Source organism: Mustela nivalis (genome assembly GCF_964662115.1).
Source record: "Mustela nivalis genome assembly, chromosome: 9".
NCBI classification, from domain to species: Eukaryota; Metazoa; Chordata; class Mammalia; order Carnivora; family Mustelidae; genus Mustela; species Mustela nivalis.
Genome location: NC_139028.1, coordinates 53,447,101 through 53,475,005, shown reverse-complemented (window position 1 = coordinate 53,475,005; position 27,905 = coordinate 53,447,101). Strand labels below are relative to the sequence as shown.

Below are 27,905 nucleotides of genomic sequence, written 5' to 3'. Positions count from 1 at the left end.
ACTTTGGGTATCACTCAACCCTGATGTATACCCATGGTTTACAATGAAATATAAATTCTTTGTTGTCCATTAATGTGCTAAATTAAGGGATAAACTCCACACCTAACTTTCTTGGAACTGCATCATAAGGCAAGGAGAATGACAAAAGCTCTTCAAATGTGTGGACTGGTTCATATTCCAAGAGTACTTTATAAAAGAGGCTGCATTAGGGCACTAGTGTGTGGTAGTACAAACCCTTATTTATGACGGGCTCTTATTCAACCTTTTTTTTTTTTTTTAAGATTTATTCATTTATTAGAGAGAGAAAGAGAAAATCCCAAGCTCCCTGCTCAGGCCCCCAGGCGGGGCTCAATCCCAGGACCCTGAGATCATCACCTGAGTCTAAACTAAGAGTTGGACACTTAACCAACTATGCCACCCAAGCACCCCTTTCATTCATCCTTCTGTCACCCATGTTTTCCATAAGACTTAGCATGCAGTAAGGCTCGAACGAACCTTAACAAAATGTCTAGTCTAATTCTATGAACACATAAGGGCTTAAAATTCTTTCAGTTTAAGAAATAGAGGAAAGGAGGAGAAAGTGGCAGCAGTACTGGTCCAGAACAATCACTGGCCACTGTATTAAGGGCTTTACATATACTGTTAGTTTAGTCCTTATAACAATAGCATGGGGCGCCTGGGTGGCTCAGTGGGTTAAACCCTTTGCCTTTGGCTCAGGTCATGATCCCAGGGTCCTGGGATAGAGGCCCGGTCCTGGGATTGAGCCCCACATTGGGCTCTCTGCTCAGCAGGGAGTCTGCTTTTTCCTCTCTCTGCCTACTTGTGATTTCTATCAAATAAATAAATAAAATCTTGAAGAAAAAAAAAAAAGCAATAGCGTGAAGGAGGTATCATTGTTTTTGGAGATGGGGGTACTGAAGCACAGAGACATCAAATTACTTCCTCAAACTTAAACAACAAACAAAAGGCTGAGTGTGAAATCTTGATGGAGTCTGTGCTTTTAACCATTATTATACTGCATTGTCTCACCCAAGGGCTTTTCGAATTGTGTGCCACATCATGTCTACCTTCTATCATGGGATTAGATCACAGCTCCTTACCATAACACTCAAGGCTTTCTCCAATCTGGCTCAACTCTGCCTCTCCAGATGCAACTTTGGCACCCCCTAACACCTTACCCACCAGCCAGAATAAACAACCCAGTTCCCCTGAAATAATCTTGTCCCTTTGCTTTCTGTTTTCTCACCTTGGAAGGCCATCCTACCCACCTCTACCTATGAAAATCCTTTTTGTCCTTTATGATCAGTTTGTTTTCAGTATTCTCTATTCCCAGGCTGGAATTTTTGTTCCTTTTTTTAAAAAAAATTTATTTATTTAGTTGAGAGAGAGTGAGTGGGAGAGAAAGAGAGAGAGCACAAGTCGGGGGAGAGGCAGAGGGAGAAGCAGACTCCCCACTGAGCAGGGAGCCTGATGAGGGACTCAATCTCGGGATCCTGGGATCATGACCTGAGCCCCCAAAACCTGAGCTTAACTGATTGAATCACCCAGATGCCCCTATTTGTTCCTTCTTTTGTGCATCCAAAACTCTTGGGTTTTCCTTGGTGATAACAAACTGCTTTGTGATTAATGATTTGCCTGCCTCTTACTTGAAATGTAAACTCCTTAAGGGCAGAAGTTGCTTCTTATTGGTCCTAGTAAACGGACTGTGCCTTACACATTACTTGATAAGCATGTACTTAAAGTTTTATGAACGGATGATAAAGAAAAGAGAGAGAGAAAAGAATCAGACAGGAGACAGAAGCAGAGAAAGAGGGGAAGGGTGAGGGAGAGGGAGAGGAGGAGAGAGAGATTACTTAATTTGGTGGCTTTTATAAAGTCCCTGGTGCTTAATTAACTCAAACCCGCCCTTCCTTTGAAATTAAAATGCGTTCAGAATTCTATATATACTTTCCAAACACTCATTGCATTTAATAGTATCTGCTCAATATCTATCCCTATACCTGGGAGAAATTTACACTGACTAATGTAATAATATTTTATCTTAGTAAACATTTATGAGCTGCAATATTAGGCACTGCAATATTACAGAAGTACAATATATTTATTCCGGACATCATTTAGAGCATCCTGAACATACTGTCTCATATACGAGACAACCCTCAAAAGCCCTTCCATTAGGAGCACAATAATGGAGAAAGGCAAATATGTTTACGTTCTTCTCGCTGTGAACACACACATGCACACAGGAAAAAGGGAGGAAGAAAAAAAAAAAAATCCCTCAAACTACACAATCAATTTTCTCTTCAAAACATCCCACTACCACACCCCCACCTCACACTAGCCACTAGCGTAGGTTTGTAAAGGGATGGCTCTGTGCCCCCTTTAGTGAGAGCAATGTCTCAAGTGTGAGGTAATCCCATTATGCTCATTGCAGTTTCAACCCTGTGTCCTGAGCCTCCCGCCGGCAGAAGGCTACCTCATCTCATTCCTAATTAAGAGCACAAAATTCTTCCCAAACCACCTTCATTATTACACACAGTGTGCTTGGCTCCTGTCAGGCAATACCCTCACATTCTGGAAGAATCAGCCGCCTCTTTTAAATCCGAGATAACCACCCCAGAGTTAATTATGTCAATTAAAACCTTTTCCCTACACTCAGCAGATGAAGCCCATTTCATCGGAACAATGGGACGACATGACAAAGGAACCTTGGTTATAATGAAAGGTAATTAGAGCGCTCATGTTTGGCTCAAAAACAAACGCCAGCACTGAATACACACAAACAAGAGAAAAGCTTTGTCCAACCAAAAGAACCTCCTTAGTCAAGTATGCACTTACTTTTCAAAGGAATGAACCAGTGGAACAGCTCAAGAGCAGCCAGATTCGTTTCCCTTGACCCACTCCCCAAGCTGGAGCGGAAGTCAAGGCTGTTCAGCAGCGCCTTCCATCAGGCACCAGTCTCCCCACAGTCAACAGCCCCATGGCTCAGGGCTGGTCTCTTTCTTCTCTGCACTTGGAATTGATTTCTTCATTTAACAACAACTAGAACAAAGGAATTTGAGTTCGGAAATTCTCAGGGCGCTTTCTGGCATTAACATTCGTTGGAGGCCACAGGTCACGGGGACCCGCTCCGAGCCTGGTAGGCAACAGCTGAAGCACGTTAATTTCCCTCATCCCCTCCAGCGATTTCGAGTGCCTCAGGCGCAGGCAGAAGATCCCGGCAAAATCTCAGCGGGGAAGTATGTATCACAAGGGGGCTGCTTATCAGCGAGCGGGGAGGCCCTCACCACCAGATTTCATTAACCACTTCTATCTCACTGCCTCCATCCCGGCCCCAGTGAGCCCCTTATCATCTTTTATGGCAGTGATTCTAGAAGCAGGGTCTAGGAGCAGATGCCCCCGGCAACTTGTTAATGCAAATTCTTGTTCCTCATTTCAGCTCTACAGAATCCGGAGCTCTGAGTGTAGAGTTCAGCAACCTCTGTTTTTATAAGCCCTCCAGGTGATCTTGATATACATCAGGTTAGAGAGCACTATAAAGTCCTCCCGAAATGTCTCTTCTGCCTCTACTCTTGCTCATCTCTTCATATAGTCTCCCTACGGCCACCAGATCAGTTTTCCCAAACTCTGAATCTCATGTCAAACCTGTCCCCTCTCCCTCTGTCTCTGTCTGGCTCTTCCTGCTTTTCTCCCCCCCTCCTTCAAACCTTCCATGACACCGGAGCTTCATCGCTCATCAAATAAAATTCAAACTTCTCAGATGGCAGACCAAGCCTTTTCACCATCTGGCCCCATTCGACCTTTCCAAAGTCACTTCTTCCCACTCCCCCGTGTGCACTCTATGCTCAGGCCATGATGAACTTCCTGCTGTTACATGAAAAGGCCATGCTCTTTGAGGAATCTGTGCTTTGCTCAAGCTGTTTTCTTTGCTCAGAATGACCTCCCTCACCCTGTCTGCTTGGCAGACACCTTCTTGTCCTGTTAGACTCTTCCCAAGCTCTGTCGCCTGTCTGAGGCCCCCTGTGGCCCCACCTCTTCCTCTCCACTTCTCCCTTTATACCTCCAAATAGAAATGAATCTATAGTACCTCTTTTTTTTTTATAGTACTTCTATTATTGCACAACTTGGATGAATAAATTTGAATTGTCATGCTGCATGATAGTCTACTTGCACAGCTCTCTCCCTCACTAGCCTGAATCCTTCAGAGAAGCTGGGGAGGATATTTGGGTAGACTATGTCTTTTTTATTATTATACCTTTAACTGAGACTATATTAGGAATTCCAATTGCTATTTCTTTGAGTGAATAAATGGATTGAATTCCACACACCTCCTGTCTGCGGCATCGTTAGGCTACAACTCATCACTTTTAACCCTATTTCATCAATGGAAAAACTGAGCCCCTGAGAGGTTAAGTAAAAGACTAGTCAAAAGCAAAGCTGATTCAAGTGCAAGTGCTTTGGACTCTAAAGCCGATGCTTCCTCATCCAAACCATATTGTTTTTCCGAATTAACTAAAGATTGAGTGACTCTACATAGATAAACCTTCTTTGACATGGTTTTCACATTTCCCTACTATGTAGTTTCTAGTATATGAAAAGAAATAAAGAGCAGGTCATGAAAGAGCTAACTTTTTGAAGCCAAATATTTCTGGGCCTCAATTTCTTCAGCTACAAAAGGGCTTTGTTATATATTATCTATTATTATTATTACATATTAATGTAATAGCTTCCAGCCGTAATAATCTAAGATTGTGAACTGAATTCTTTGTATTATATGATGCTATTTCAACAGATCTAGCTCAGCTCTGAGCACTTGCGACCGAGGGTTCACTATGTAATTGTGTCAGCTCTCATTAAAAATGTTTTGACTGGATATGGGTATGAAGTTGATGAAAAGGTCTCTCTCTTCGTTGAATCTTGAATCCTTGTTTAGATTTGTCAATATCATTTCATAAGGGAGATGGTTGGAAAGTGACTTTTTATCTTAACAACTGGTTACATATATTCTATTTTCCCAATTTTATCTTTGGTAAGTGCAGCTAAACCATCTAAAAGCTATCATCACTGTCAAAGTTGTTTTCCTTTAGATCCTCAAATTAATAAATGCTAAGGAAGATTTTAATTAGCTGAAACCCAAATTGTCATTATTAATTTACTAGTTACATTACAATATCTTGTAAAACATTTATGCTGCAGTAAACGGAGTACCTACTTTCCAATGATCATGTGCCACTGCTAATTTACTACACAACTAAATATTTAATTACCAATCTTAGTAAAGCTAAATGTACGCAGCCAAAATTAAATTGCATTACTTGAGCAAAATGTTTAACATCATTACTCGGGACATTTTAAAATCTTCCCAAAGAAATAATGGAAGTTCAGGTATTTGTAAGTATTTCCAAAACACTCTTAGAATAGCTGTAACAGGGGCACCTGGGTGGTTCAGTGAGTTAACCCTCTGCTCTTGGCTTGGGTTGTGGTCTCGGGGTCCTGGGATCCAGCCTTGCACCAGGCTCTCTGCTCATGGGGAGCCTGCTTCCCCCCCTCTCTCTGCCTGCTGCTCTGCCTACTTGTGATTTCTCTCTTTGTCAAATAAATAAATAAGATCTTTAAAAAAAAAAAAAAAAAGAATAGCTTTAACAGATAAATGAAACAATTGTAATTTAATCAGTAGATTTTTTAGGAAGGTCAGATGGGGGAAATCTGAACGTTTTTACACTAAGACCATATTCAGATTGGTATAAGGTTTCTGTTCAGGATGAAAAAAATTCTGGAAACGGATAGTGGTGATAGTTGTGTAATACTGTAAATGTACTCAATGCCACTCTTTGTAAACTTAAAAGAAAAGTGATTAAAATGGCATATTTTACATTATTTTTATTTTATCACAGCTGGACTACCTTCAGGTTTTATTAGTGTCTCCCTCATCCACCACACCATATATCCCTCGAGTACTGAACAGGCCGCATTCACCACCACACCCCAGCTCCCCAGCATATTGTAAGGCACCTACCAAATATATACACTTATGGATTGTTGAGATTTTTTTTCTACCAGTTACTCAAAGTTAATGGCTATTTTCCTTAAAGAAAAGGAAATAGTTTTATTTAAGCTATTTGCTCAAGCAGTGGTTAAACTGTATTAATTATAAATAGGTATGACACGGAAAAGAGGTAATATGCATTCTAGAACACAGAATGTTAATTAAAAATGCAAAAGTTAGCCACCTTCTGGTATTTGAATGTTCTCACATGCACTGAACAGGCCCTAAGAGCACAGAAACACATGGAAGTCTCTGTATCACTGAGCAACAAATAGTGATGATGAATATTGATTCTTTTCCAAAAGCAGAGCTGGTACTTTGGGAAGACAGAAGTTCATTATACTAATTAGAGGCCCTTGCCCTACCTCCTCCAAGGATGTTCTCTTGGGTAGATATCAAGGCAGACACTCTTGGGTAGATGCTTTTCAAATTAATGACTCAACAACCACGTGGCAGTAGTCCCAGCATCTGTGGCGAGGCCAGTGGCTTCAAGTCAGGGTTGTAGCTCACAGCCACTTTCTAAAAGCACCTTCAGTAAAGCTCAGGGTTGCTGTATGGGGGCAGAGATTTGCATGCCCATTCCTGCCAACATTGTAGAGCACATGATTATGAAGCAATTCAGAGCAGTCCTATTATAAGTCAAGATCATCATCAGAGTATGAGATGGGAGAACTGGCCACTCATTTGAGAGGTTCCACACAACCAGACTCACCCCCAAATCTCTTTCTTTTAAATGACATGCGCCACACTACTTAGTGAAAAGCACTTAGATAATGCCTGTTCCATCACAAATATCTCCTCATTCTGTCCTCATAACAACACTACAAGAGAGGTATGTTGTTCTCATTTTCTAGATGAGGAAACTGAAGCACCCAGAAAGTTTCAGTAATTTGCTCAAAGTCCCACAGTTAGTTAGAAGTGGTGCTGGGATTTGAACCCAGGAACACTGGATTCAGAAATAGTGTTCTGAAATCCCCCACTCTTTTGTCTTGATATATCTTAAGAGAAGTATTAAAAATAAGAAAGGCTACTTTAATTTAAGGCATTCTTTTTTCTTTCCAAGAATACTATGTCTATCCACGTGTGCTACCTAAGAGCATAGTTAGACCAGGTGTGTTTTATTCTAAACTTGGAGAGTGAGGCTTTGAGTATGAGAGGTAAGCCAGGTGGTTTGCAATCAGGCATGATCCCACAGCTCTAGAATGATAAGATTCAGCGAAAAAGCAGAGGGTCTGGCAAGGCAACAGAAACAAAAGTTATTTATACTGGAAAGCACATCTAAGAGTTTGCTTTAATTGTGTATGTTTTCTCCCTAATCTATTCCTGAACTTCCTCAACATTGGGACTGAGGCTTGATCATTCTCTATCCTTTATAAATCCTCACACAGTAGTAGAGGTAGCAATACTGTGTAAATAAGTCCTTGTTCCATACAAAGGGCAAATAAGTATTGTTAAATTCTTAACCGACTTAAGAGGCCACAGTGAACTCATTTATTTTCTAGCATTTTATCTTCCTATGGCCAGCTGGGGGTCAACCTGGAAACGTTGGAAAAAATATGTTTTTGAATCTGTCAGGACAACTACACAGGTGAATTATAAGAAACGGGGAGATGAAAGCATAAATTAATTGGAAATGTATTTAAATTTGTTTTCGAAAAGGCATAGTAGAGTTCATAACTGCAAATAAGCACCATTTTGTGATATTACATTTCCTCCAGTTTTTCTTAAAATACTGGAGAAATGACTAATACTAAAAGAAATTCTTATTTGTGTATCGCATAAGCCATTTCCATAAAGCTTTTGCAAATTCTAGAGCTCTGCAAGGGGAGAAAAACTTTAATAAAATAATGGATCATATTTGAATTAAACATGATATTCAAAATGTTACACTTGGGGAGTTAACTGAATGTTATATGCTGAGAGAGCAAGAGGCAAAAACGTCCTATAACAATCCCATGCCCTCCATAAATTCAATCTGAGAACATTAAAAATGGTGATAACAATGAAAAGGATTACTTACGGAATGAAAACGGAAAATAGAAACAGATTAGTGAAGATATTTGCCTCCAAAAATCTCAAAACTGTGCATCCTAGAGCAGAGGTAATAAAGATAGTTATTTCTAAGAAACAGATCCAAAGTGGCTCCATTCATTTCACAGCAGGAACACTCAAAGTAGCAATTAATGCAACCACTGGTGTGGAATTGTTTTCCAAATGCCATCCTGTTGGATAACTTTTTTTTTTTTTTTTTTAATGGAACCAGGGCTCAGAAGTCACAGTGAATTCGGAACGATTATTTACTGAAAATATCATCATACGTTATTAATACCACCATCTAATAACAGGAATACAAACCGATAATACTTTTGGTGAAATGGATGGAATCTACCAGCTGCTGTTTATTTCCGACTAAAAGGGTAGTGCTTAAAGTTCCTTGAGAGATCATAGGAAATAGATGTGGGGCCACCCGTCTCAGTGGTGGGTGGAACAGTAACGCCCTGGCCAAAAGAAAGGATGACGTGGTATTTGGAAGATCGGAGTTCAAATCCCAAAAGCTTGGCTGTCACCCACACTGGGCAAGAAACTTCCCAATCTCACATTTCCTGGGGGCTCAGTTTGCTCACTTGGAAGACACGGGCAATAACGCAGCCCTGTAGTTAAGAATGTGGGTTCGGATCTAGGTGGCATGGGCTCAAATCCTTCCTCTAAAACTAATGCTAATTGTGCATCTCTGAGCACATGAATTGACTTTTCTGTTCCTCCTCTATAAAAATGAGGATAGAACAGTACTTAGCACATAGGATTATTGTGAGCCTTAGCTGAGGTAGGACACGTTAAACCTTAGAATAGTGACTGGTCATAGTAATGACTCGCAATAAGTGTTCATTAATTCAATATATGGAGCTTGCCCTCTCCCTTTATTCCAAGACCTGAAATAAAGCTACAAAGGTGATGTGATGCATTCATCAGCTGGGAGATGAGCATCTTGAGTCATTCAGCACACAGCACTTCACTTCAAATAAGAAGTAATGTGCCTTGGGGCGCCTGGGTGGCTCAGTGGGTTAAGCCTCTGCCTCCAGCTCAGGTCATGATCCCAGGGTCCTGGGATCCAGCCCTGCATCGGGCTCTCTGCTCAGCGGGGAGCTGCTTCCTCTTCTCTCTCTCTCTGCCTGCCTCTCTGCCTACTTGTGATCTTTGTTGAATAAATAAATAAAAGTATTAAAAAAAAAAAAGGAAGTAATGTGCTTTGAGTGACAGTCATCAAACACACAGAATCACTCTCTCGAAAATTGTATGGTGTGTGTTGAGACAGGAGAGGCATGGGGAAGGTGGGAGACAGAGCAGGGTTGGGGGGTGGGTATTTTATGAAAATGGCCTAGGACTTATTTATTAAAAAGGAAGTCAAAACCAAGAAGTCCCCCATAGTCAGTGTACTGATAATTTTCACGTAAGATGTTCTCCTCAGTAATTTTTCTCCTCTAACCAGCGGCAGGGACATAATTATACATCTCCTCACTCTATAAAACTAGGATGGGAAGGCAAGTCTGTTCTGAAGCCCAAGGGAGTAGTAGAGTAAGAGGTGTCACTAATGAAAAAGTTATCAAAAGCTGCTTTGCATCCCTTCCGGAATGATGTAGAGGATGAAAATGAATGGACTGAAGGAAATGAGAGAGGGAAAGAGAGAGGAAGGAAGGAAATATTAAGTGTTTTACAACAGACCAGGTGCTTTACATTAGTTGTTGTTTTTTTTTTAAGATTTTATGTATTTATGTATGTATTTATTTGACAGAGAGAGATCACAAGTAGGCGAGAGACAGGCAAAGTGAGGGAAACAGGCTCCCCACTGAGCAGAAAGCCTGATGCAGGACTGGATCCCAGGACTCTGAGATCAAGACCTGAGCCTAAGGCAGAGACTTAAGCCACTGAGCCACCCAGCTGACCCTAAATGTAGTTTTTAATTGAATCAAAAACCCAGGCAAGGATGGCTACCACTTTTTTAAATATGTAAGAATATTAGTATTTAAGAGATGGAGTTATTTGCTTACGGTCACCCAACCTGTAAAGGTGTTGAGTCAAATTTGAACTCAAAGCTGTTATCTTCCACTGTCATACTATTGTTCTTGGGTGTGTCTCCCATCCAAGTACTAACCAGGCCCGACCCTGCTTAGCTTCCGAGATCAGACGAGATCGGGCGCGTTCAGGGTGGTATGGCCGTAGACTGTTCTTGGGTGTGTCAACAAGAGCATTCACAAAATGTATAAAGAAAAGAGGTCAGTAAAGGTGACAAAGGAATTATCCAAGGAACTTAAGAAACAATGACAAGAATATAAGTCCTAGGCCAGAATGGTGTTCAGAGAAAAAAAAAAAGAGAAGTATTTTTCTTATTCTCTTAAACCTTCTCAAACAGCAACCCCCTTCCAAGTCCCCCACATCCAACATAATTTTTCCTTATGTTCAGCACATTAGTTTCCACTCTTCCTGTGCTAGGGAGTCACCAAAATTTCTCATGTTAAATAGTATCATAGTTTGATAATGCTATGAAAGTGAACACCAACGCCACTGACTTCTGCCTCAGACCTGTTCATCATGCTTTGCTGTAAACGATGGTGAAAAATTGGATGCCCCTCTCGTAGTACAAACTTTCTCTCAGAGTCAGTGTTGAGGAACGGTGGAGTGGATGGTATAGAAAGCAAATCCAAATCGTTTCTGTTTGTAAATCAGAGTGGCCTAGAATAACAAGTAGGTGTGAAAGGGAAGAAATGAGGGGTAGAAAGGAAGACAGAGTAAGAGGGGAGGAGACAGAGAAAGAAAGAGAGAAAGAGACCTATAGAGAGAGGAAGAGAGAAATCATTCTCTTCTTACAAGTCCACCAATCCTATCAGATCAGGACCTCCCTACTGGCATCTCATTTAATCTTAATTATCTCCCTAAATCCTTACCTCCACATTTCAAAATATAATCACTTTGGGGGCTCGGGCTTCAATGTATGAATTTGGGGTGGGAGACACCATTCAGTCCATAGCAAATGGGGTGGGGAATTCTCTACATAACTGGACTTTTCAGATTGAGAAGGTATAAGAAACAAACATATCACACTCAAATATAAGCCTACAATCTTCTAGCAGATAGGAAAAAGCAGCTGGAAAATTTTACAGTTTGACATATCATTGTTGGTAGTTGAAAAGAACTCTGGTATTCTGCTGGTTACTGTTTGTTTCACTTCAGTGTTAGTGGCATGGAGAGTGGGAAGGAAAAAGAACCAGAGCCTCCTACCCCAGAGCTATCCAATGTGTCATATTCCCATTTTCTTAAAAAAAAAAAAAAAGGCAATAAAGAAGTGTCTCTTATCTTGCTCCCACTTTGAAACCAGGTAGATTTTCCACTATATTCTTCTTACTGATACTTAAAGATTTTCCAGATCTGTTTTGTATATTCATTTGACATAGATTTTCTTAAGTTTTCTTCATGCTAGGCATTGTTCTAGGTGCCAGAAGCACAAAGACAAATAAGACCAAATCCTCTCCTTGAAGGACTCAGCAGACTTACAGCAAATCATAATTAGAAGCACAGAATGTTAAAATTGAAAGGAATCTGACTGCAGATGAAGAACCCAGAGAGATTGAGAGACTCAGCCAGCTAAGGACAGGTGCTTGGGACAGAGTAGATGACACACAGGCCTATTGACTCCTAATCCACTCTTTATCCCCATATAGCTCAGAGTCCTCGATTCAATTCAGTCTTTCAGCCAGGATTTATCAGGGTCTACGATGTGCTAGGTGCCCTGGTAGAATAGGACAGAGTCTACAATGGTTTAATAATTTAATTAACAACTTAATAATTTATTTGGGGAAACAAGACTACCTCAGATGGAAGTAGTGAATACTACAAAGCATTATTTAAAACGAGATGGTTTCTCTATTAACCCCCAAAACATAGTACATATGTAAATAAGATTTGTTTTTTATCCGATTACCAATTTTATCTCTACAAGAATCATCATGGTTGAACTAGTCTCCCCTTCCATTTTCACCATTCGATGTAATACCATTGAATGATACCAGATTGAGGAATAACATTTTAAAGAATCCAAAACAAAACAAGACAAAAAAAAAAAAGGCATCTTGCAACTTAAGTTCTATAAACTGCACTGAAATTAAACTATCTGGATATCTGATTCCTGTGAAAAATCCAGTCTTATTTCTAGCCACATAGCTATTCAACAGAGATGAGGCTTGGGTAGATGAGAAGATGGCTGCTGTGTTGGTCTGTTCCTTCTCACCAGTGGCTCACCTAACCCAAGAAAAGTTTAAAGAGCACATGGATAGTTAGGGTGATATAAGTTCTGGATTCAGCTAGCTCTGGCCCTGAATGCCGGCTTCACGATTTATGATTGTGGACAAATTCTGCAACACTTACATACCTCAGTTTCTCCATGGGAGATGGGAGCTAAAATAAGACTACCATAGAAGGTTGTAGTGAGGATTAAATGAGATGATACATGTAAAGTCCATGTCATTGTGCAAGGCATTATCATTATTAATAACGATTTTACAGCGGTTGTGTGACCTGCTATCCTCCTCTCTGGCCCACCTCCCCCTCCTTCATTTTGGCATATCTCTTATCCTGTCCTTCCCCTCTGTCTCCCTCCCTGTCCTGCTAACAGCTACACTTTGGGTTCTTCCAGGCTGGGTAGCACAGCTGGGACTTCCGAACAGGTGCTGCTGTCCATTTGTGTTGCTTGATTCACCTGCCAGGTGACGAGGGAGAACTGCAGGGCTGTATTCAGTGTGGACAAACACCTGTCCTCTCTGTCACCACAGCCAGCAGACACGGGCGCTGAGTCATGCTGCTGCTCACGACCGATGAGCTCTCAAAGACTCAGAAGGCTCTAAGAAAAGGACCTGAGAGGACAATCTGTCCATCTAGCTCTGGGTCAGGCTACTCTTCAATCTGCCATGAGGCAAAAATAGAAGTAGGAAGATGCTATCATTCACTAAGGATTGGAGAGTCTTCAACATCAAGATGTTGCTTCTTAAGCTTAAGCTAAATTTTTGAATTTGCCTTAAATTTGTGTTAATATTGATCTTTTACAGGGAAAAATAAACTTGATATCTAGCTCACTGTAAACATATGCCATATATACAGTACAATGTACAGCATGTATTGTATAATGTATAGTACTTTATATGTACTGTATGCACACACACATACATACAGAGCACAGTTACTGGCTTAGAGCTTGAGGTCTAGAGTCAGACATGGTGTCTAATCCCAGCTACCTGGTGATGTGTTTTTGCTCGAAAAACATAATAATGGTAACTATTTCACTAGATCTTCATATTAGCACCATTCTCAGCTCACCGAAAAAATTCAGTGTAAGTTAACTCTCCTTGTTGTTTAGACATATAAACATGTAGTTAGAAGCCAGGAGGCTCTCTAAGCTTTCTCTTCTGCAATCTAAATGGTCCCAGCTTGATTACTTTTCATTTATTTCTTCCATAACCTTCATTTCCATTTTCCCTTTCTTCATTTACCTTCCTAAATCCAGAATGGGACAAATAATGCCAGTTGAGTCTCATCAGCACAGAATAAGATGTGTGATATATTTTAGGATTATCTATTAAATTTCCCTACGCCAAGTACTGTTGTGATTTGCAAAGACATAAAAGTGATTTGATAGCAAGTGTAACCTTAAACACTTTATCTTATATTAACTCATTTATCCTCAAAATAAACCCATTCATTATTCATTCTTTCAGCTATGCCATACTTCATTGATTCTAAAAATAAACTTTTCTTTTTATATTTGAACATCTCTGAAATCAAGATGCATCTTGCAACTGATGATGTGGTAAAGTTCCATTGAAAATCTTTTTTTCCCCCCTAATAATACATGAAATAATGGAGCATATTGCAACTGAGGACAACCTAGAGTCAATGAAATAGATTATGAGAAATAGTCATATTCTAGGCATTCTGTTAGGCCTTGAAATAAGGGGAACAAGATGGAACAGTCCTTCATTTGGAGAATCCACATTCTGATGAGGAATACAGGGAAGGAAAGACGATTACAGCCAAAGTACAGGCAGCTGTGGGAGCCAATGGACGGCCCATCCTGGGCTTGCAGGGGCCAGGGAAGGTTTCCTCATGATAGCAATGTTACTTAAAGTTGGTGTGCAGTTAGTGTGGCATAGGGCTAGCTTGTGGTCTGCAAATCAGCCAAATAGGAAAAGAAAAATCCTGGAAGCTAGAAAAAGCATGGGACATTCAGGGATTTGAAAGTAGTTCAGGATCCTGAAATTAGAGTGTCCTGGAAGAGGGGCAAGGTATAGTGGCAGAAGGGAAAGCAGAGGCCATACCATGATTGGCCTTGCAGACTATGGCAAGACGTTTGGGTTGATCCTGGGGACACTGGCATTCTACTGAAGCACAGGTGTTACTTCCATTCCACAAATAAGAAAACTGAGGCCTAGAAGAGCCCAGATGATTGGCTTTAGGCTGGATAGCCAAGAATAGGACTGATTTAAATCCCTTCCTCCAGGTCCTCACCTTAAGCCCAATGCTTTTCATGTTATGCCAGGGTCACCCAGGATTTATTGTCTCTTGTTGGCCATACTGTGAGCAAATGCATTACTTGTTTATTTTCCATTTTAGTTTATGTTGAAGAAATGTGTTTGGTTTAGGTGAAAAGAAGAGTAGAACCAGTGTGAGGGTTCTTACGGAATTCTTTAAGGTAAAAATGGCCTAATGTCAGGATACTTGGGCTCAGTCATTTCACTTGTAGGTTATATATCACTGCTAAGCTCATCCACAGTTGTGTCTATTAGATGATGGATATTGAGGCCAGTCTTTCCCAAATGCATCATGCATCTTTTCAGGGTGTATACTTAAAATAAAAATAGTTAAATATAAAAATGAGAACAAAAACAAATGAGAGAAGCAATGTTGATGGGGCAGTGAAGGTTCACAATTTCAAGTGTTTTCTACTTCTGCACATTATTATGTCAACAGAAATTGCATTTCGATTTATCTTAAAGCTTCTTCAGCTGCCCGTTTAGAGTAATACAATCTAGAGATGGCCTAAATTAAGCAATTTTAGTCAAAATGTGACCAAAAGTCATAAAAGTAAGACACTAACATCTCAATTAATTACATGGGTCAAAAAAAAAAAAGAATAATTACTAGAACAGAGGTGTTCTTTTCTAGCCAGTTCGTTTTGATTTCATATTATCACATTTAAAATAATTTTTTTCAAAGAATTTATTGGTATGCACAGACTGTCTTTTTAATGAAAGAATAACAAAGAACTTTTTGGTTTTCTTTTTGGAAAAACGACAATGTGAATCACCTAATATCTTTGACTCACTCTAAAAAAAGATGCATCTGCAATTGCCAAGCATTTAGGTTCTTTCTGATGAAAGACATCTTTGGTTTCATTAGGATAAGCTATGAGTACAAATGCCAATGTTTAGGTTATGATGATATGACAATTACTAGCTATTTCAAAGGAATCGTAGGTGCCAGGATGATAGCTTGCTATACTTACCGAACTAAAGAGGACAAAGAGTGTAAAGTCTTTAATAAAAGGACAGATGATTGTCTATTCAAGATAGCTTAGGTAGAGTCTTATCAGAAATAAGGGGACTGAGTTACAGGATCGGTAACTTTGATTCTGTAAACCTCATGACTTTTGAATTTTTATATCAAAAGAGAGGGACAAGGTAGGAAGGAATGGTTGACCTCATTCAGGCAAGACAGGTGAATGACAGGTGGATGGAGGTGAGTGCTGTAGACTCAAGGAGTCATTTTTGGAATAGCTTGGGTAAACTTGGGCTCAAATCCCAGCACGGACACTTACTACTAACTTAGTGACCTTGGGCTAGCTACTTGTCTCTCTGGGACTCAAGAAAAATAATTTCTACCTTATAGGATTGCTGTGAAGATGACAGGCAAAAAGCACCTGGTGTATAATGTGCGTGGGTGAGGGCTATCTTTAATACAACTGTTGGGCTTGTTATTATCATTACATTCCATGCTGCTATTTAATTCTGTTGGCATTGAATGAGGTAAAACAGTAGACCAGGCAACCATGAATAAGGCATACTGCATGTTTAGGGATGGCATTTAGACTTGCACATTCCCAATTAGCTTTTCAATTAACCTCAGCCTTGAGGAATTCACTTCCCAGACCACACCTGAATGCTAAAATAGGACTGATGGGCTATGATGGGTTCAGGTTGTCTTACTAGAGTAGGAGAAAATAAAACTATGCTACCTATGGCCAAAAAAAAAAAAAAAAAGCCAAAATTTACAGAGAGTACTAAAATGAAACCACATTCACTATCTATGACACAGATTTATACCCCCCAATGCTAAACATGCTATGACTCTAGTACTAGTTGTTTCATATTTAAATATACCAGTCATTCTCTAGATAAAACTCAATAATCATCTGATTTTATTCATCTTCCTCCATTTTATAATAAAGCATGACAATATACAGTCAGTAGCACTTTATATCCCCCTCCATGTTTGCAATTATGTGATCTCTGATGCTATAGTAATACTTTACACAAATTTATTCAGCTTGCAGTATCATTTATTAACTGTATTCCCAGTTAAACTTTATTGCTGAGCTCATTAGACAAAATATTAATCCACAATAGTTAGTTTAAATAAGGCATGTAATAAAATTAGGTACACAGAATAAATAAACTATTTCCATATACCAAGCATTAACTGAGGGCCTTCATTGTTCAAGGCAGCATACCTTTTAATTTATTCTAGGAACACTGTGAATACAAACCCATGGAAAAAAAAAAAAAAAAAAAGGATGCTATTTTCATATTAGCTATCATCACCTGGTGTTCAAAATTAACTCCTCTTAGTTCCCCTGGCTAGCACAAGGGCATTTGAGCTAATATTTTTCCTTTGGTCCTTATATTTCTGCAAAACTTCAGTTCTCCAATGTTGATTTCCTCACTCCCTGAGTAAGAGAAATAAATAATTTAAAGCCATTAATTCTACATTTGGTTTCTTCTTACCTGTCCTAAGCATCAGTCACCACAGAAATGAAAGGGAGGCAGATATTAAGCCCCTTTACTAGCTTCTCCCCACTCTCAAGAAGCAGAAGCCCATGTTACTTTGTTGGATTACCAACCTTTTAGGTTCTATACAAAGCATTTTCAGACTGCTGCCCTCCACGTTTAGGTCCAAGCCTGTATTAAGGGCCACTGGGAGATTCAACTTTTCTTTGCATACTAATTTGGCATAAGGCATTATCTCCCTGTGGCTTTCAGAGCCATTTGTGGTCCTGACAGTCCTCTCATCCATACAACCTATAATTTTCATAAAAAGAAGGCACTTTTTCAAAACATTTGCTCCAATAAAAGACCTACTTACAAGTCTCTTTTCTTAAGAAATCACTTGGGAAGCAAAAAAAAAAAAAAAACCAAAAAACAAAAAAAACCAAAAAACCCAAACCCCCAAACCCAACTGCTCAATGTATATGCTGCTGGTACATGCCAATTATACTTGCAACCTTGTCACCTGGGATATACAGAATAGGAAAGGGATCAATTCTACCCCATCCTTGCCCTCTTCCCTCACCAAAAGGGCCATTAAATAACAAGTCTGTCATCATTCTACAATCCTCAGATCTTAGACAGTTGAAAAAGCTACAACCCTAAAGTCAGAACTCCAGTAATGTTTTCTCTTTTCATACTACAAACAGTCATATCTCAGGTTTATCCCTAGATTCTTCTTCATGTTACCGATATTTCCACTCTGAAGGAGCAAATAGCAAGTCCAAGGGAAGGAACCTTTGCAGCGGTGAGGAAGGACTATGCCATAGTTCAGAAAAACCATCTCTGGGTCAATCTCACCAGGAGATTTAAGGCAGGAAGGAGACTGGACCAAAGAGCCTCAGAGAAATCTGGAAAAATCTCAGTTTCACAAAATTTTGTTTCCCAAGGAAGTTTCCCCAACAGCTATCAAATAGGACACAGAATTTCCTAAATGTGGCAGTTTGGTCAGTGCCTCTGAATGCAGGGGACAAATTAGAGATGAAAGCTTGAAATGCATCTCAAGACTTACAGGCCATTTTATTTTCTTAGAGGAAGATAATTAAAGAGGGAAATCTACACAGAGGTTCTCTAGGAGGAAAAACTAGTCATGCTGAATAAAAGAAATAAAAAGCCACTCTCTAAATGTCCATGGCTCCCCAATGATAAACATTAATTCTTACTCATCATAAACACTTTTGAAATGATGGTTCGGTGGTTCTGAAAAGATCCCAACACCCTCTGGAGTCTGGTCAGTGTTACTCAGAGTCCCAAATATGTGTTCCTAGGACACACACTAGGACACAAGTACTGGAGAAAGGCTCGAGGATTTATAATGCCCCCTTCAGAACCAAACACGATAGTAATAAAAATAACGCAGGATAGCAACAAGTTTACTAGAGAGCTCCTGGAAGAAGCAAATATTTCAGCAGCTCCACTGCTTCCCCGCTATGACATTTAAAGGAATATTAAGTCTCTGCCGAGCCAGTCTATCAGTTGATGATTTCACCTAATATTCTGATGAGCAGATGATCCTGCTTAACCCCCACTGCTCCCTTCCCAAGTAGCAAAGCTCCAAGAGTTAGCCCTCCCGTGAGTGGCATGGACCACATTCACAGTGAGAAGCAGGTTCTCATCCCAAGCTAATGAAGACTGCGTCTGCCCTCAGACTAGCAGCCCAGAGCAGGCAGTTGGCAAATCGGAAAGGTAATCTTCATCCCCGCTCATTCCATACCTTTTCTGATTTTGCCTTCCTGGCATTGTGCACGAACCTGCGACCCAGCTTCTTGGCATACCAGATAGAGGCAAACATAGCGATGCCAATGGCAGGAATTCACAATGAAGCTGCTGCACAATCAACTTCCCACCTCGGCTCAGAGACAAACGGAATCCGGCTGGAGCTGTCACTTGCAGGCTGTTGCTTTCTCAGTTCCTCTCATGCTGGTTAGCCGAGGGAGAGGGTGGGAGGAAGGAGGGGGTTGGGGGGGGGAGGCAGTCCTGTTTGGCCGGTCTGCAGGTATATTTACATCCTGCCAGCAGGAGGTCCGAGTGAGGCGGGTGCTGCCTTCAGTAGCCAGCTCACACACATCCAGCCGCGAAGTATCCGTCTGCGGTTCTTCGGGCACCGTCACCAAACTCCATGTGTGTCAGGAGGAAGGGAAGCCGCAGTCAACTCCTCCGGGAGGCGGCTCACCTCCCGCTCTGGGCTCGGGCATTTGCACTCCTCGCTTGGCTTCCCTCTGTCTTGACAGTACGTGCTGGAGGCAGTGGCCGCGAAAAGACAGATCCACATACAGGCTCGCAGGTAAAGCAGCCAATACAGGAGCTGCCTGGCTCGGTGAGGGGGGTTGGGGGGGAGGGAGAGGCAAGGCCACCATGGAGCTGGCCCTGTGGGCACAAACAGGTGTCCCTGGAGCCTGATTCCTGCTCTGAAGCTCCAAGAATTTGCACTGGTAAGCTGGCTGGCTGGAAACAGAAATATCCCTCCCTTGCCCCCTCCTCAACTTCTTTTGGTCCAAGGAAAGTTTTATCTCTGATCATCACCAGACTTATCTACAGCTTGCAAGAGCCACAGTTTATTTATCTGGGGACTGGCCTGGGGACAAAGGGCACAGTGAGCCTGAAAAAAGTGTACTCCCAAATGCATGGGTAAAGGTCCTTCCTTTCCAAACCCAGCAGTTCTACCTCTGATGCAACAGAAGCCTCTTTTATAAGAACAGGTTTTCAACATGGGGACTGGGGGATGGAGAGGGGCTTAAATCCACCTTTAAACTAAAATGGGGCAATCTTCTTCTTCTTTTTTTTTTAAGCCTAGAGTTTTCTTGCAGTAATATCCAGTGATAAATGAAGGACTGTAATATCACTTTGGAGACGACAGATTTACAGCAACTCTTAAACCATGCTCCTTTGAAGAATTTTCGCATTTGATTCTACCACCAGGTGCTTTCAACTTCAAGTATCTTATTAGGGCTTAGATTATTACGTGAGGCATTTTAAAGATAAGTCAATTTTAAGGGACAAACATTCCCTCCGATGAGAAATAGCGGTTAAGCTTTTACCCATCTTGCTAGAGGACAAAAATTAGACTGCTCGTCTTGACAAGGAAAACTTTCCTTCCAGTGATATACAGATGAGACTCAATCCAGTAAATGTTTTCCGGCTGACCTGAAGGAACTGTCCTAAGAGCACCAATGGTCCAGAGAATGTCAACACACTTACAGATACTGGAAAATAATTCCCTTCTCTCAATATAAGTCACTTGAGGTTTACTCTCAAAGAGGGTTGAGTCTTCAGTCAGCCACAAGCTCTTCTGTAAGATATACAATAGTTCTCCCCCTTATCTATCGGGGACACATTCCAAGATCCCCAGTGGATGCCTGAAACCATGAATAGTGCCCAGCCCTACATAAACTACTACTATGACATACATATGTTTTCCCTATACATACCTATGATGATGTTTAATTTATAAATTAGTCACAATAAGAGATTAACAATAACTAGTAATAAAGAACAGTTATAACAATATATTGTAATGAAAGTAATGTGAGTATCACTTCTCAAACATAACTAGTTGTAGTGTCTTCACCCTATTTCTTGTGGTAATGTGAGATGATACACGATGAGATGAAGTGAGATGAGTGACGAAGCATGAGGCTACTGCCAAACTTCCCACCATAAGTCAAGAAGAGGATTATCTGCTTTCAAGTGGTGGTTGACTGCAGATAACTGAAACTTTGGGAGCAAAACCATGGCTAAGGCAGGGTTCTTATATCAGATGCCCTGGTAGGTAACTGGAGGCAGAACAAGGCAGTGTGGGATAGGACAGTGGCAGTCAAGACCCATGCCTGAGTTACTCACTAAGGTAACACCGATGCCTGAAACAGTGTTTATTTTTCTAATTTATTTTTTTAAAGTTTTTTAATTTATTTATATGAAAGAGATAGAGAGGGTATCAGCAGGGGGAGAAGTAGAGGGAGAGAGAAAAGAGGAAGCAGACTCTCTGCTGAGCAAGGAACCCAAGGTGAGACTTGATCCCAGGCCCCTGGGATCATGACTGGAGCTGAAGGCAGATACTTGACCGACTGAGCCACCTAGGCACCCCCCCAAAACAGTGTTTAGCGCGATGAAATCAATGTATATTTGTTGAATGGATAAATGACTTGAATTCCAACCAGGGCTTTGTTTCTAATCTCTTTGTTCTCTCTGAACTTGATTTGCCTCACTGTAAAGGAAGACAATTGGACAGATGATTTTTAAGGCTCCCCCCTGCCCTATGAATCTATGATTCTGATTATGAGTCTTCGTGTGAGTACCAAACAGACAGGTGTAGTGTTCAGAGGGGCACTAATAACTCTGTGTTCTAAAAAGTTAACAGCAGCACCCTTGGGGCAACCCAGATCCTTCTACCTTCTTCAACATGGGAAACTGCCACCTACAATTTGGTTTTGCCATTTGCTGTTTCTTTTGCTACATGCTCCCGCTTCCTATGAATGCGATTTTCCTTGAATTTCCTTTTGTCACTCTCCGACAGCCTCTGTGCAAAATTCTCCACATCACACCCTGTACTCTTTGGAGAAAAAGTGCCACAGAAATCCAGCAAATAAATAAATGATAACTCCTGCTTAGTTTTCAAAGAGCAACTCAGCAGGACCTCAGCTTACCCTAATATTGCCATCATGCTAAAGGTATTCATTATTTCTTCACACAAGTTTGTTCAAACCACGTTTTAGTTGAAAGACCATTCAGTGAACAGAATAAAGTAGATTGAGAGAGGAGGGGAGAGCAAGTCTTCCTAAATTAATGAGCAGAAATTCCTGTTTTTAATATTTTAAGATGGAATTCGTCAATAAAGAGGTGAGAAAAAAAATGTTGAGCTTTCAAATCACTGATATCTAAAGGGAATCAAAGAATGTTAATTTACTCTGAGGGGAATGCCAGGTCAGAAAATAATGTTTGCACTTTCTTCACAAAATAAGACTTCCTAAGTCACTAAAACTGGAGCTTAAAGAGATCTTTGATGTTTGATCATATTGTTGGTTGGTTTTGCTTTTAAATTGAACCTTTAATGACCTTCTTCACACACCTGACCCAGCGGTTTTATTAACTTTTACAGGACGGAGTTCTTAAAATAAATTGGGGCCCATCAGCTAAGATTTAACTTTAAAAATCGCAAGAATAACGGGATTCCTGGGTGGCTCAGTCAGTTAAGCATTTGCCTTCAGCTCAGGTCATGATCCCAAGGTCCTGAGATGAGTCCCGCATGGGGTTCCCAGTTCTGCCAGCCGCTCCCCCTGCTTGTACTCTCTACTCTACGTCTCTCTCTCTCTCTGTCAAATAAATAAATAAATTAGTTAAATCTTAAAAAAAAAATCAGAAAAGTAACTACTGTACCTGAAATAGGCAACTGGAGGTAGAAAGGGTAGAAATAGGCGTGGAGTTCGTCATTTGTACTCGGGACCCAGGCCCGTGTTATGTGAGCACTTCGCACAATGTAGATATTCAAACTCTATTTGTTGAATGTGTCTATGGCGTAATAGGAAAAGCCCCAAACTGGAAAGACTAGACAAGGCAACAGAAGCAAGCCCACAAATTTTCAGTTGTAAAAGTTTTTGGATGGGGCACCCGGGTGGCTCAGTGGGTTAAGCCACTGCCTTCGGCTCAGGTCATGATCTCAGGGTCCTGGGATCGAGTCCAGCCATGGGCTTTCTGCTCAGCAGGGAGCCTGCCCCCCCCCCACTGCCGCCTGCCTCTCTGTCTACTTGTAATCTCTCTCTGTCAAATAAATAAATAAAATCTTTAAAAAAAAAAAAAGTTTTTGGAAAGCTCAGTCTGGGTGTCTTGTCAATGGAATGAAGTCATTGCCAGAGCTATACAACTATCTTCCCGGGGCTCTCTCTGGGTACACATGTCTGCTACCGAGAGGGAGGCAGCTGCTCATAGGAATCCTGAGTCTCTAACCATTGCTCTGCTGATGGAGATAAATAACTTTGGCGGCTCTGCCAAAGTTTTTTTCAGATGCTTTCCATCTGTATTTCATCAGTACCTGGACAGATCTTTTCCTTTATAATTTCATTTTTAATACCTCTCATATGACAGAAGCCTACCAGTGCAGCTGACTAGGAGATGCAACATTAATCCTTTTAAGCAGCTTTGGGTTCATGCCTCAACACACACACTGTGTGAGCCTCCTCTGAGGTAAATGCAATGTTTAAATCAAGCCATTAAGTATTACACAACTACATTTTCTGCCTAACACATGAGTGATTTCTTTTTAAAATTCACCTAAATACATCACGGATAATTATAAAAACTGAGTAAATATGAACCCCTAGAAGCTTGAAAAGCTATCTAGGTTAGGTGTTTAACATACACCAGAGAAAATACAGGTTTAAGACATAAACAAGTTAATGTAAAGAACCAATAAACATTCAAATATTTGAGTTGCTTGCATATCTGATATTCATATTTAGGGCCCTTTGGTTAACATATGATATTAGCCTGACACGGGTGTCAGAAATACACTACATAGAATTTATGACTAAAGGAATAGAAACAGAATATTTAATTTAATTCACAGGAATACCAAGATGTTGATATTAGTTATCTCTTGAGAGAGTAGGGGAAAAGGAAAATAAAAACATTTATATTTCGCTTTGTATGGTTGTGTAATATTTGTGTCTTCTACAATAGGAATATATTAGTGTTATTAGTGTATGGTTCAAAAGGTAAGCAATTATCTTTTCACAAAAGTGTGTTGATTATTTACTAGGGACCCAAAATTAATGAGACATAATCCTCCCTTTCAAGGGAGATAGGACTATAGAGTTGGGAGCACAGATGTATAAAGAAATTTCCGTGCAGGATGGCTTTCTAACAGATGTATGAAAAATAATGTGGGAACTCAGGAAAAAAACTGTTGTTTGGTTTCTATAGGATATAAGAACAGTAATTAATGTTAGCTAGAAAAAGCACAATAATTAGTGCCAATGTATATAAAAAAGGCAAAGGAATCACTAAATCTCTCTGCATGTATGTCTATCAAAATGAATGTTTACAAACTGACCCAGTTGCAGAGAGATATCTTTCTACCCCGAAGACACAACCAGTCACAGATAAGTGTGGAAAAAATATTGGAATCACTACAAATAATAAGCCTATTGACTCTAATTATGATGGGCTAAACCTACCTCTTTCTGTTTTCAAAATCATCAAAACTAATTCTTTAATATTTCCATATCTCACATGCCCTTTCTTTTAAATGTCTAATCGTGATATATTAAGAGAGATGTAAGAGAGTAATATGACACTTACCCACGTGCCTACCACCCAGACTTAATAAGGGATAACATTTTGCCATATTTGATTCTGATTGATTTTAAATAAATAAACCCTTTATCATATTCACAAAATGTGTCCACTTCACTCCACCTTACCTGAAATTCAACTCAAAATAATGTTCACTAACCATTCTTGTACCTAAGTACACACAACTTTATCTAGATTAGGTACTACAAAATATAATTAACACATCATAGGGTATGTCCATCTTGAACTTTCATTAAAATTTTCTCACTATTTCACATTATTAGTAGTTTATATAAGCCCTATGTTTTAGATGACATGGTATAATCAGACTTATTAACATAATGCATTATATTAGTGTCTGATGTTTGGATATACATTGTCTTGATTACTAGTGAGACTTAGCATCTTATGTTTGTCGGCAATTTGAACTTTCTTCTAGTCATAGCGTTTGCCCATTTTTAAATTAAATTATATTTATTTCATTCATTTGGAAAATTACTTTATGTATTCTGGATACCGATTCCTTATTATAGGCACTGAAAATATCCTCTCCCAACCTGTGACTCTTTTTAAATTTCATTTATATTTTATCATACACGTATGAGTCCTTATAAAAATTTAAAGTTACTGAAATTTATCAATACTTTCTTTTATGTGTGTCCATTTTTGTATCTCAAAGAATTTTTTTCCTATTCCAAGTACATAAGTACATTATCTTACATTTTCTTCTAAACAATTTTTTTTCTTTTCACAAGTAAGTCTTTTTTTTTTTAATTTATAGTGTGAGATAGGAACTTACTTTCCCCAAAAATATGGCCACTTGTTTGTAGACATACATACGTATGTATGTATGTATGTATGTATTTTACTGGTATATAAGAATGTTATTCCTTTTCCTTACTGACTCATAATGTTCCTAAATAATAGATTCAGATCATATGAATGTGCATATAGTTGTTTCTGGGCTCTTTTTGGATTGCTCTGTTTTTATTTATCTAGACCAATACCACATTATCTTGATAAATATGCTTTATAATAAATAGTAATATGAGGGGCTATTCATTTTTATAAAGTTGTACAATTGATCATTTTACTATTACATCCAATGTTCCATGTTGTTATTTTATAATATTTTGGTTCTCTCTTGTGGTAGTGCCATTCCTGATCAAATCAGTCATTATCAGCATATTTTTATTGTTTTATAATTAAAAGCTACTCAAAATAACTCTCACATTCTATCAGTTTATTTTCTCATTATTTTTAGCATCTGAACACTCCTAAACTTCTTACTGATGTGTATATTGTTATAGTTTATTCCAGCAAAGATTTGTGATGGTTGGACACGCTTAACCTTTTTATAGTTTTCCTGAATGGCCTACATTCAGCTTAGAATTTGAATGATAGCATTGGTAAATGGAAATGTCTAGATCGACAGTGATTTTTCCCTTAGCATTTTGAACATATTATTTCCTACTGTCTTCTGGCATCTATTTTTACAGAAGCTGTCTGCTGTCGATCAAATTGTTCCATTGTAAGAACAATGTCTCTTTTTGGTTTGTTTGAAGGTTTTGTTTTCTTTGTCTTTGTCAAATTACAGGTTCAATACAATGTTTTTGTTTTTGTTTTTCTAAAGTTCTGCTTGGAACTCATTATGGTTCTTTAATCTGATTATTTTAAAAAAATTCTCAGTCTTTTCAAGAATCCTCCCTCAGTCGCTCCATTCTCTCCTTCAAAAGTCCTGGAATATTTTTTTCTGGACCATTTCGTTTGACCCATCCTATTGCTTCCTTATCTCTTACTCTTCTTTCCTTGTGCTATTTTCAGGGTCTTATTACTGTTTAGCTCTAATTACTGTTTTATTCTTAGGTTTTAATCTATTATTTTACCTATCTACAGAGTGCATATGTTTAATGAATTATATATATATTTAATTTCTAGAGACTTTATATTTTGCTTTTTTTAATCCACACAGTCTCTCATAAGGGTATTCTGTTTATGTTTTTTATTCCTTCCTTTACTATGTTTTTAGATTAAAACATTTAATTTGAGGTCTTTATTGGTTACTCTTGTTACCTAATTTTCTTGGAAGTTTAACCTGCTGATCCCACCCAGGGTGGATAGTTTCTGTATGTAACTGTACATTTTTATTCTAAAATCTTCTTTAATAAGACTGTACCTCCTGTGGGAGTCCTAGGGACTTTTGTTATATGACTCTTGTTACAGAATAATTCACATATCCTTCTGCTGTTTGCCCAGAGGTTTCACTAGCCCAGAACCACTTTCATGTTAAATATTTGGCTTAGTGTTATTCTCTCTACACAAAAGGGTTAAGGTTACTTTTTTGCTTTTTTATACATAATAAAAACACACTTCCTTATTGCTTCCCTGAGCTGATGAATAAAGTATTTTAGAAGCTCTATCATTAAATGACTTCATCTTCAGTTTTCAGTTTCAAGCAGTTTTAGTTTCATTTCTCTTCCTTTGGTAATTGCAAGGTCAACTGTCTTGCCCTGCATGGGCATCAAAACCCCCACACTCTCACTCCAAAGGCTCATACTGAGTCCCACGTACCGTTTGGATGCCATAGTCAGCCTAAGAAATCAGTGTTCTGGCCATCATTTTATACAAACTCAAACAAGTCAAACTGTCATGCCTCTCAATTAACCCCCAAACAAACTGAAGAACTTAACTGGGCTGCCCATGAGCTTTTAGTATTTAATAAGCATGTCTGACAATTGTATGTATACAATGTATTGTGAAATGTTTCATGCAAGAGATTCCAGGAGTCCATTTAATTAAAATGCTATTCACAAGTCACTAACATATAATAATTAATTACCTATAAATCACCACCACTACCACACTTGTGACCTTGGACTAGAAATGTTGAGTGCATAAAATGGGGTAATAATGGAAATGATACCTCTGTGATGATAATAAGGGTCAAATGAAATAAGACATGCAAACAATTTAGAGCACCACCTGATGCACACAATGGGTACAATAAACATGTTTTTAGTTTTATTCATCCTCTAATTTTCAATAAATAAAAAAAAAACCACATGAGAAAGAAGACCTGTGCTTACTATAATGAAAAAGCAGAGAGTGCTTTTTAAAATTCTCTTTATGTTTTTTATTTAGCCATCTTCACTGCTTTTTAAAAAAATTTAGTAATCAAGAAAACAAATCAATTTCCAAACCCTTGTAAAATCTTTCATAAGTTTAAAAACTTTCAGTTTCATAAATGTTTCCTTTCTGGGCCAAATAAATATTTTCTTAAGCTTTTTAAACAGGTATTTTTGTTTGTTTGTTTGTTTTGAGTCTTTTGAGAGTTTCTCTTTATTTTACAGATCTCTCATAAAAAGAAAAACTCAAATGAATCCTGAAATTATACAGTAATTTAAAAAATTTTTTTAAAAATATTTTATTTATTTATTCATGATAGAGAGAGAGATGCAGAGGGAAAATGTGGGACTCAATCCCAGGAC

At 39.2% G+C, this 27,905-nt stretch overlaps 1 protein-coding gene across 16 annotated transcripts in view; it reads right to left on the bottom strand.

Annotated features, from left to right (window-relative positions):
- DLG2 (discs large MAGUK scaffold protein 2) overlaps nt 1-27,905 on the bottom strand; it is a gene marked incomplete at its 3' end in the record, with an annotated part of 2,041,616 nt that overhangs the window by 864,830 nt on the left and 1,148,881 nt on the right. The window contains exon 1 of one of the 16 annotated variants that reach the window (XM_082682863.1): nt 18,845-19,363. The exons of 14 other annotated variants lie outside the window; for them this stretch is intronic. In XM_082682863.1, the coding sequence (XP_082538989.1) occupies nt 18,845-18,922 (78 nt within the window). In that variant the 5' untranslated portion in view covers nt 18,923-19,363. Of the gene's footprint in view, nt 1-18,844; nt 19,364-27,905 lie in introns of those variants that run through there. One more of the 16 variants, XM_082682867.1, reaches the window with a different exon arrangement.